The 11690-nt window shown below is 45.2% G+C and overlaps 1 protein-coding gene across 1 annotated transcript; it reads right to left on the bottom strand.

The window, feature by feature from the left end:
* Nucleotides 1–6622: 6622 nt before the first annotated feature.
* Nucleotides 6623–10056, bottom strand: LOC148785036 (uncharacterized). Its single transcript, XM_088875203.1, has 4 exons — nt 9756–10056; nt 8126–9435; nt 6902–7643; nt 6623–6777 (listed from the first exon to the last, which is right to left on the bottom strand). The coding sequence occupies exons 1-4, from the start codon at nt 10054–10056 to the stop codon at nt 6623–6625; spliced, it is 2508 nt and encodes an 835-aa protein (XP_088731329.1).
* Nucleotides 10057–11690: the final 1634 nt, after the last annotated feature.

The raw sequence follows: 11690 nt of genomic DNA, 5'->3' as shown, positions 1-11690 counted from the left end.
CTGAAAGAATAAGTGGCCATGTGTCTCTGTCGCTCCCTCATTACATAGAATACATGGGCCAAGGTGCGCTAACCATGATTTGTCCGTTGTAGCCAATTTGCCTAGAATAGCAAGCCACAGGATGAACAAATGACGTGGAATCTTCAGTGATCCCGAAAGTAGTGAAGCTCAGCCTACTTTCGGTCCTGGGGGATCAAAAAGCCTATATAGAGCCTGGGTTGTAGGTTTACCCTGATCAAATCTCCAAATAATTCGGTCCTCCCCTCCATGAATTGTGGGTAAACCATGTGTGATCTCCAGACACTCAAAATCTGTGATAGGAGGCCACTGCCACTCTCCTTCACTAATAACCGTGCTCAATCTGGCTGATTCCTCTATTTTGAGTAGTCTCGGTCCCGTGGGAATGTGACACTGAGTGGTCCGAGATAATGCCACGGGTCCTGCTAAAGGTAAAAAGTTCGCCCATCGCCGATCTGATAGTCCACCATAGGGCGGAGGAAAGCCCGTAGACGTAGAATTTTCCGCTAACCCCATGAGCCTCCATTCTCCCTAATCGTCCAAATGGAGGTGTCGCGTAATCGACCCTGGTAAAGCCATTCAACCCAAATTGAGGTTCTATCACACCTGATGATATCACAGAGTTTCTTGGTCATTAATGTGCGATTCAAGATAGCAATATCTTTGAATCCTATTCCTCCCTCATCTTTCGGTCGGCAGAGATCTTTCCATGCTACCTTCGCATAACCACTGTTTGTTGTCCCCTTCCACAAGAAAGTTCGTAGTCTTTTCTCAATTTCGTTAGTAACTTTCTTCTGAAGGATGAACGCTGATGACCAATATAAACTCAGCGACAAGAGTACAGATTTAATAATCTGCACCCTACCAGCATAAGAAAGAGCCATACCCTCCCAACCCGCAATGCATTTATCAATTTTCAACAATAGAGGGTTACAATCAGCAACTGTTAAACGAGAAGATAAAAGGGGTAGCCCTAAATACCTCATCGGTAGGACTCCCTCTTGAAATCCGAGTACTTCCAACATCTCCTCTCGTAGTCCTTGTGCTGAACGTGAGATAATGAGGTGGCTTTTCTGCACATTTAGCCTGAGTCCCGACCATTCAGCAAAGCGATCCAATCCTGTCTTAAATACTCCAATAGAGTTCATATCGGCACGGCAGAATAGCAACAAATCATCAGCAAAACCCAGCTGACAAATCCTGGCTGCATCACACTTCCAATGAAAGGAGAATAATTCATCCTGGTCAATCAGCTGTAGGAAACCCAATTGTAGGACCCATCACAAGCACGAATAAGTATGGTGATAGAGGGTCTCCCTGTCGAAGCCCTCTGGCCCCCGTAAAGAAGCCGTGGGGTTTCCCATTAAGCCCAACAGAAAATGAGGGTGTTGTGACACACTCCTCAATCCATTTCACGAATGTATGAGGGAACCCAAATAACTCCATCACAGCAATTAGGAAATCCCACTCCACCGTATCATATGCCTTTCGAATGTCCACTTTTAAAGCACACCGGGGTGGTAGATGGGTCTGGTTATATCCCGTAAACAGTTCCTGTGCCAACATGATATTGACTCCTATGCTTCGTCCGGGCACAAACGCTGCTTGGCATGGACTAATAAGTTTGTCCAGTATCACACTCAACCGTTGGACAAGGAGCTTGGCAATAATCTTGTACAGTACATTGCAGCAAGATATAGGACGGAAATCACCAACATTCATAGGAGAATGTACCTTTGGTATGAGCGCCAAAAGTGTAGTATTTATCTGCTTCAGAATTTGGCCTGTATGAAAGAAATCCAAGACTGCCGAAGACACCTCCTGCCCTATTATAGGCCATGCAGCTTTGAAGAAGCCCGATGAATACCCGTCCGGCCCAGGTGCCTTATCTTCAGCAATGTCAAAAATTGCTTGCTTGACATCTGTATGAGTAAATGGCAAGACTAAGGAGTTGACATCATCTTCATTCAATATATGTCTAGCCCATGGTCGTAGGAATCGAAGATCTATCATGTCTCTTCGTCGTTCCCCACCAAGTAAATTTTGATAGTACATGACAAACTCATTAATTACTGCTCCTGGATCTATGTGAGTGGCTCCATGATCATCATTGATTTGTAAGATTCTTCTCGCCGATCTCCTTTGAGCAATCTTACGAAAGAATACCCGGGAGCACTGGTCACCCCCCTTCATCCACTGCATTTTTGATCTCTGTTGTAGCATAATCTGTTCAAGTTTAGCTGCTTTAGCTAGTACTACCCGGCAGCAGTGTTCCAACAGTAGGAATAGTTCATCCTGCCTGTTTGAAGTAACAAGTACTTGCGCCATCTCAAGAAACCCTTTTGCCAGTTGGACATTGTGTGATAAGTCCCCCTTTTTCCTCCTCTGCTCTCTAAACATCAGTTTAAGTGCTTTGAGTTTCCTTGTTACGGCATACATGGATGTCCCTATTTATGTTGCCATACCTGCTGTACATTGGGAATAAATTCTGGAGATAGGGCGAGGTAATTATCGAATCGAAACATACCTCCTAGTTGTTGTTGTATATCCCCACTTAACACCATTGGGGAGTGATCTGAAGTGCGTGCTGTGAGGGAAGAATAATATGATGTCGGGAACTGAGCCATCCATCTATCATTGATCAGCATGCGATCCAGTCTTTTCCAGAGGTTTCGTGGCCCGGCACTGTAATTGTGCCATGTGTACCATTCGCCCTGCATGGGTAATGGTAATAATCCTGTATTCTGGATGCAAGTATTAAAATCTTCCATGGCCATTCGAATATCTCCTGATACACCACAGATTTCACTAAGGTCTCGCACTGTATTGAAATCCCCTCCAACAAGCCACGGAATATCAGCACTCTGCATAGCAATAGTCTCCATGGAGTCCCATAACGCCCTCCTCTCTACCAACTCATTTGCCCCATAGATAACAGTAATAGCAATGGATTCATGAAGTGCACGGATATTAACATGACAGTGAATAAACTGTGTGCCACATTCAACCACATCAACATCAATAAAATTTTCATCCCACGCTATCCAAATCCGATTACCAGGCGATCCATAATCCACAAACCATTTCCATTGTGGTAGTAAAAAAGCCTGAATATGAGATAAGTTATTGATACGAACACGAGTTTCAAGGAGACCGAGGAATTGTAACCTGAACTCAGCAACGATGTCTTTGACTGCTAACTGATGATCTCGTTTGTTCAGGCCACGAACATTCCATACTGCTGCATTCAACATGGATCACAAGGCATGGGGCTGCTATGTTTAGGACCCCGAGACGACTCATCTGTATCATCTAATAGGTGAAGTGCATCAAAAGTATTATATATAACAAGCGCCTTACCCCTTTCCTCACGACTAGGGCCGGCTGCATCTCTAGGGGATTCACGTCCCTCTCTCTGCTTTTCTACCACTCGAGCTGGTGGTGGTCTGCTCATGTTCCGATCAGGCATATTTGTTGGTCGGGATGGTATATAAGTAGTATCACCTTCCTCCCTAGGATGGTTCCTACTCCGTTTAGGCATTGTTGGTTCTTGCGGCTTCCCCATTTTTGGTACATATACAGCAATCGGTGGTTTAGCTGGTTTTGGTTTGTTGAGGATACACTCTTTTGTCAGAGTGTCCCATTGTCATACATCTTTGGCACTTCTGGGGTAGCCATTCGTACTCAACATCGACTTTACAAGGTGATTCTCCTCCATCCTCATCCGGTGTCATAATTATAATGTGCTTCGGTAAATTTGAGGTCACATCCAACATTACGCATACACGAGCGAAGTCCAGTCTCGTGCATGCTCTCGTAATTGCATCCGGGTAAAGTGGTTTACCCACTCCACTGGCCACCGTACTAAGGCCTTCATCTGTCCATAACTCGACTGGTAGGTGACGTGATTTGATCCACACAGGAACTTGAGTATGCTGTAGTTTCCTTAATACCATCCCTGGTTCCCATTTTTGAAGAACAATAGGCTGCCCCTGAAATAACCACGGCCCTCCTTCAATGACATCTTCCATAGCTGCAACTGATTTGAATTGTAAGAAAAAGAAACCATTATTTGTACCCGTGACCTCCTTCAAGTCCGGCCATACTGACATTGCAAATTCCTTCAAATGGTAAAAGTACGGTCTTTTCCCAAGGAAGTATCCGACAGCGGTGGCTCTCCATCGTTTAGACCCATTGCGTATAATATCCAATGTTGGTCGCACTATTACCTCCCCGTTTTGCATTGTTGGAGCCACATAGGATAGGGTCTTGCAAGTGGAGTTATGGAATGCATGAGCTATTTTGTCATTGATAATCGTGTCCGAACATGCATGTAACGGAATATTTCCAACAAACAATCCAGTTGGAAAGCTAGAAAAGTTAGAAAACTGTTTTCTTGTCTTCTTGTGCAGAGTGACATCATCTATGACATCAACAGCTGATGCTGTCATGCCTGCATCAGCAGTGATGCCATCTGTAGTGATCTCATCAGTGATGTCATCTGTAGTGATGTCAGCAGTGATGTCATCAGAGGTCATCCTAGCATCATCAGTGACGTCACCTTCCACGTCATCCGCCACAGCAACTGCCAACTCACCATCCCCGTCACCAACAATGGCCACGTCAGCCAGCTGTGGAACTCGCCGTTCACCCGTCGCCGGCAAAACAGTCGTGTTTCCGGCGGAATTCCCAATCGCCGATGACTGTTTTTCTGAATCAGATGATATCAATGCATTTTCCAATTCCCCGCTGTTCATTCCCGGTGGCAAAAGGCATCTCAATGCCGGTCGTAGCTTGCTAACGCGTGACGGCGCTCCTCTACTCTCAACGAACGAACGCAGCGATGGTATGCTTCGGAATCTCTCCTTCCATCTATCTTTCAGATCTCTAAGCGCTGCAATGGTTTTCTCGTCGCCTTTGTCAATGACCGCGTTCACCAATCGCAAGAACTCTTCAAGATTGAAAGGCTCAAACCTTCGTCTGCCATTAATGGAAGATGGAGCTTCACCAAACCCTAACGATGACGCCTGTATTATTGCTTCTTTTCTCAACAGTCCTTCATCACCAACCTCTGCAAAGCCGGTAGTACTTGCATCAGTCGTCAAAGATACCGGCGACGTTACATATTCGTCCGGCGCCTTTTCGTTTTCTGCGTAAATCATCTCTCGTCCCCGCGGCTGTTCGGTTTCATCAATCGTTTGTGGTTCCAATGGCGCATCAAACCCAAGCAAATTCGGCGCCGAAGCAGCCTCCTTTTCCATGTTCAATGGCGCATCAAATCCGAGTAATTGCGGCGCCGAAACGGCCACTTTTTCCACGTCCGAGGTCGCGGCAAACCCTAGTAATTGCGGCGCCGAAACAGCCGCTTTCGCCATCTCCAAGCCTCCTCTTTTCCCATGCGCAATTAATGTTGATGTCTCCCCAATCATCGGTTCCGATTCGTTCGCCTTAAACTCGCCGGTGAAAGGCGCGGTTTGAACTAAAAGCCGCGTGGTTTTTCCAGTTTTTCTACGGTAGCTATCCTCGCCATCGCCGGTCACCAATCGTCGGCCTCCCACTTTTTCGACATCCCCATCACTGGCCGAAGCGTCGCCGTCGTCCTCCTCGTCGCCGGCGGCCATGTGCATGGATAGTGTATTAGTGCGTGTTTGATATGGTGTGCTAGTGTGTGTTTTAGAGAGAAGATTTTTAGAGAGAGAATTTTTGTGGTCCATCTCATTCACTTTTGCTATAGTAAAAAATGGTACAGTACAACAATGTGGTCCCAAAATGGTTTATCCCTCAACAGGCCAAGGGATTCGCCATAATTTGTTTTTGGTAAATGTAATTTGCATTATGAAATAATGGTACAGTACAACAGTGAATTGGTTTATCCCTCAACAGGCCAAGGGATACGCTAGAGTCTATAAAGAGCAACTGTACTAATGGAATTAGACATATTAATACTCAGAATCCTCCATTATGTATGAGCCATGGTCTGTCGGTTGTCGGTAATTTTTCCTGAATAGCCATCCATAAGATAAATGAATGGCGTGGAATCTTCAAAGATCCCGAAAGTAGTGAAGTCCAGCCTACTTTCGGTCCAGGTGGGCATAAGAGTCGGTAAAGTGCTTGGGTAGTGCGTGCTGTGCAATGAAGACATGGTGGAGTCACATAACCACCTGTTTTTCCACTGCAGATTCAGTAGAAGATGCCTCAGTAGTATTCGGCGCATTGTACGATTCCAGTGGCCTAATCGGGATTGGGTCAGTGATGTTGAATGGGGTGCAAGAAGATGGCGTGGGAAGCACATCATCAATATATTCTACCGATGCCTGCTTGGATCGTGTGTTTACCATATTTGGAGGGAGAGAAATCTGAGATGTTTTGAGCGTAGTGGCCAACTTAATAGTAGAAGATGTGCGGCAACGTATACTCAGTATTAAGCTTCCTAGCTCTATTAGCACATGTGCCTTGTATAGACTATGGTGTATCCCTTGGTCTGTCGAGGGAAGCGCCTAATGAGGGACACTGTTGTACTATACTTTCTTTTTAATGAAAATTACACTTACCCAAAAAAAAAGTGCTTGGGTAGTGGGTTGCCCATCAGGAAATCGCCGAATGATCATATCATCGCCTCCATGAATCTGAGGTAGTGTATATGTGATTTGGAGGCATTCCATATCCATGATGAGAGGCCAGTGCCATTGGCCCCCGTCAATGACCGAAGAAAGCTTAGTGGAGTCTTCAAGGCCAAGTAAGTTTGGTCCGCGTGGAAATCTAGGAAGTAGGGGTCCAAGTTGATGCCATGGATCCTTCCAAAGATAGAAGGTCCTCCCATCTCCAATATGAAGCTCCACCATTGGTTGGATATAGCTGCGTAGATGAAGCAGCTTTCTCCAACCCCACGATCCTCCCTGTTCGCCAACTGTCCATATGGAGTTATTCCGTAATCGTCCGTGCTGCAACCACTCAACCCAGATAGATGTTCGGTCACATCTAATGATATCGCACAATTTCTTTGTCATTAAGGCACGATTAAGAATACCAATATCTTTAATTCCTAGACCCCCTTCTTCTACCGGTTTGCAAACATCTTTCCACGCTAGTTTGGCATATCCCGTCATTGAGGTTCCTTTCCATAGAAATGTTCGAAGGCGTTTCTCCACTTCCTTAATGACAGCCTTCGGTAAGATAAATGCAGATGCCCAATACAAGCTCAGTGTTGAAAGTACAGATTTGATGATTTGTACCCGCCCAGCATACGATAATGATATTCCTTCCCATCCAGTTATATGTGCATCAATTTTAGATAAGAGTGGCTGACAGTCGGAGATAGACAATCTAGATGAGAGTAGAGGGAGACCCAAGTACCTCATCGGGAGATGCCCCTCTTGAAAACCCAGCACTGCTAGCATCTGATCTTTCCTATCTTGTGCAGACCGGGAAATAAATAGGTGACTCTTTTGTACATTCAACCGGAGGCCTGACCACTCTGCAAACCTGTCCAGTCCCATCTTGAATACACTGACAGAGTCCATATCAGCTCTGCAGAAAAGTAGGAGGTCATCTGCAAAACCCAACTGGAATACCCTAGCTGGCTCACACTTCCAATGGTAGGTGAATTGCATGTCCTGTTCAATTAACTGTAAGAATTCCAAATGTAAACTTCCATGACAAGCACAAAAAGGTAAGGAGATAAAGGGTCTCCTTGTCGTAGACCTCTCGCTCCATTAAAAAACCCGTGAGGTTTTCCATTGAGACCAATCGAAAATGAGGCCGTCGTAATGCACTCCTCAATCCATCTAATGAGTATAGTTGGAAAGTTGAAGAACTGTAAAACCGCAACAAGGAAGTCCCACTCGACTGTGTCATAGGCCTTTCTAATATCCACTTTAAGTGCACATCTTGGGGGAAGACGTATCTGGTTATAGCCTGTGAACAGTTCCTGTGCTAACATAATGTTGTCCCCAATGCTTCTTCCCGGGATGAAGGCTGTTTGGCAGGGACTGATTAACTTGTCCAGAACCATACTCAACCGTTGGACAAGTAGTTTAGTAATAACCTTATATAAAACATTGCAGCATGAGATTGGTCTAAAATCATTGACAGACATGGGAGTATGTACCTTGGGGATCAATGCCAAAAGTGTGGTGTTAACTTGTTTAAGGAGTTTCCCCGTAGTAAAGAAATCCAGTACCGCCCTTGTAACTTCTGTACCCACAACTGCCCAAGCTGCCTTGAAGAATCCGGACGAGAAACCATCAGGGCCCGGAGCCTTATCCTCGGCAATGTCAAAAATGGCTTGCTTCACATCTTCCGGTGAGAAAGGTAGAAATAAGTGGCTAGCCTCCTCATTGGAAAATATATGCCTCGCCCAAGGTCTGAGGTAATTAATATCCACCAATAACCGACGTCTGTTACCTCCTAAGAGGTTCTGATAAAATGACATGAATTCATGCACGACCTCACTCGGTTCTGTGTGAGTGGTACCATTCTCATCATTTATTTGCAAGATCCTCCTCACTGCCCGTCTCTGAGCGATCTTGCGAAAGAAAATTCGGGAGCATTGGTCCCCTCCCTTCATCCATTGCAACTTGGCTCTCTGTTGTAGCATAATTTGCTCAAGTTTGGCCGCTTTAGCGTACACTAGGCGGCAACAATGTTCCAGAAAAAGGAAGAGCTCATTTTGCCTGTCTGAACTCACCAAGTTTTGTGCCTCTTCAAGGAATCCCTTCGCTAATTGGAAATTGAGAGTCAAGTCTCCCTTATTCCTCCTCTGTTGTCTGAAGACCGGTTTGAGGGCCTTTAGTTTACGTGACACTGCGTACATAGGCAAGCCAACCACCTCATGCTGCCAAATATTCTGTACACTAGGGATAAAATCAGGCGAATGGGTCAGATAATTATCAAACTGAAACATACCTCCATTCTGTCGTTGTGTATCCCCATGTATCACTAATGGTGAGTGGTCAGATGTCCGTGGTGTGAGGCTGTGATAGGCTAACGTAGGGAACCGTGCCAGCCAGCGATCATTAGTAAGAATTCGATCCAACCTCTTCCATAAACTCCGCGTGGATGTACTGCAATTATGCCATGTGAACCATTCACCTTGCATAGGTAGTGGAAGGAGTCCCGCTTCCAAAATACCGGTGTTAAATTCTTCGGTGGCCATCCTAATGTCTCCTGAAATACCACATACCTCGTTTAGATCCCGTACTGCATTAAAGTCCCCTCCTACCATCCACGGGACTTCAGAGCACTGCTGAGCAAGTGTTCCCAGTGCACTCCACAGATTCCGACGGTCAATCACCTTAGATGCCCCATAAATAACAGTGATAATAACATGTTCATTTGTGGCCTTATTAGTAATCCGACAGTGAATAAACTGATCTCCCAGATCTAAGATATGGACATCAACAATATTCTCATCCCAAGCTAGCCAAATACGATTTCCAACAGAAGAGTAATCGACAAACCATTTCCATTGTGGGAGTAAAAAAGCTTGAATATGCATAACATTATTCAATCAAACACGAGTTTCAAGAATGCCTAGAAAGTGTAACCTGTATTCAGAGACAAGGTCCTTTAAAGCGAGCTGATGGTCTCGTTTGTTCAGCCCACGCACATTCCACAAAGCGATGTTCAACATGGATCATTGCATATGGGGTTGCTTGTGTTAGGACCCCCCGAATGTTCATCTGCATCATCAATTAAGTGCAACGCATCAAATGTATTATAGAGGACTAGTGCCTTACCCCTCTCCTCTTGCTTGGAGTTATTCCGGTCAACATGCATATCGCCCCCATCCGTTTTGGGTTTTTCTACAACCACTGGTTTCATCGTCTTTTGTTCCTTAGGCGGTGGTTGTGGCGGTGGTATAGAAACTTTCGGCACATACACATTTACTGGTGGCTTCGTCGGTTTGTGAGATTTCTTCATTGGACATTCATTTGTCATATGTCCCAATTGCATGCATGTTGTGCATTTTGGCGGGAGCCATTCGTATTCAACATCCACTTTGCAAGGCGTCTCCCCTCCATCTTCATTAGGTGCCATGACAATGATATGTTTGTGCAGCTTCTGTTTGACATCTATCATCACGCATACACGAGCAAAGTCCAGTCTCGTGCATGCTCTCGTTATCGCGTCTGGGTAGAGGGGTTTACCCACACCACTAACCACAGTGCTTAATCCTTTCGTTGTCCAGAATTCCATCGGAAGATGTCTCAATTTAATCCAGATGGGCACTTGTGTATGTTTTTTTTTGGGTAAATGTAATTTGCATTATGAAAATAAAGGTACAGTACAACAGTCAATTGGTTTATCCCTCGACAGGCCAAGGCTGGTCTTCAGATACCAAGACATGCGTTCATCCTTTGGCTCGCAATTCTTGGCAAACTTCCCACCACGGACAAACCATGGCTATCCCATTTGGGGCCTGCATCCTATGTGACGACGGAAGTACAGAAACCCACTCTCACTTATTCTTCCAATGCAGATTTAGCCGGCAGTGCCTTACAGAAATACGCAGAAGAATTCAGTTCCAATGGCCCAATAGGGATTGGGAAACAGACATTGAATGGGCGACAAAAAAATGGAGAGGAAAGCACATTGTCAACATAGCTTACCGTTCACTACTAGCAGCATGTGTCAATCACATTTGGAGAGAGAGGAACCTGAGGCGATTTGAACATACTGAACAGACACCGAACACCATTGGTATGATGATCATCGACGACGTCAGACAGAGGATCCTCAGTATCAACACTACCTTGTCAATTAGTACACGAGCATTATATAGACTATGGCGTATCCCTTGGCCTGTCGAGGGAGAAACCAATTGATGATCAAATTGTTGTACTATACAATTATTTTTACTTAATGAAAATTACATTTACCCAGAATTAGACATATTAATACTCAAGATCCTCTGTCTAATATCATCTACAATGAGGGAAGCCAAAACATTTGCCGGATGCTCAATTTGCTGGAATCGTCTCAAGTTTCTTTCTCGCCATATATGGTAGACGAGTGATCCAAGTAGTGCTCGATAGGCTTATTAATAATATGCTTCCCTCTCCATTTTCGTGTTGCCCATTCGACGTCCCTTCCCCATTCCCAGTTGGGCCAAGGGACTCGAATAATCCGTCGAACAGCTGCAAGGCATAATCTACTGAAACGGCATTGGAAGAAAAGGTGGCTATGTGTCTCCAATGCCTCCTCGTTACAAAGAATACACCCACCAAGATGTGTGAGCCATGGTCTGTCGGTTGTCAGTAACTTTTCCTGAATAGCCATCCATAAGATAAATGAATGGCATGTAGCGGTATGTTCCCAACAAATAATCCAGTCGGAAACTAAATTTTGAAATGCAAAAATTCTCTCACTAAAAATTCTCTCTCAAAAAAATGGACCCTCTCTATTCTCTCTCACACACTACTACACCACAAAACACACACACACAAGCCCTAACAACTCAAACCGCTGCCGGCAACGAGGAAGGAGCTCCGGCCGGCGAGGGGGAGGCTGACGGTGATGAAGGACAGCGAGAGACAGACTGGTTTGGTCAGTTTTCCGGTGACCCGAGAGCGAAAACAGGAAATTTGCGATTGGAACGTACATCGCCGGTTTTGGGCAGTTTGCCGGCAACAATGGCAGATCAGACTATTGGGAACGATGACACAGTGATT

This window comes from Sesamum indicum, linkage group LG11 (assembly GCF_026168435.1).
Source record: "Sesamum indicum cultivar Baizhima isolate 11 linkage group LG11, ASM2616843v1, whole genome shotgun sequence".
Classification (NCBI taxonomy): Eukaryota; Viridiplantae; Streptophyta; class Magnoliopsida; order Lamiales; family Pedaliaceae; genus Sesamum; species Sesamum indicum.
Note: the sequence above shows the minus strand (reverse complement) of the source record. Positions and strands in the feature narration are given on the sequence as shown.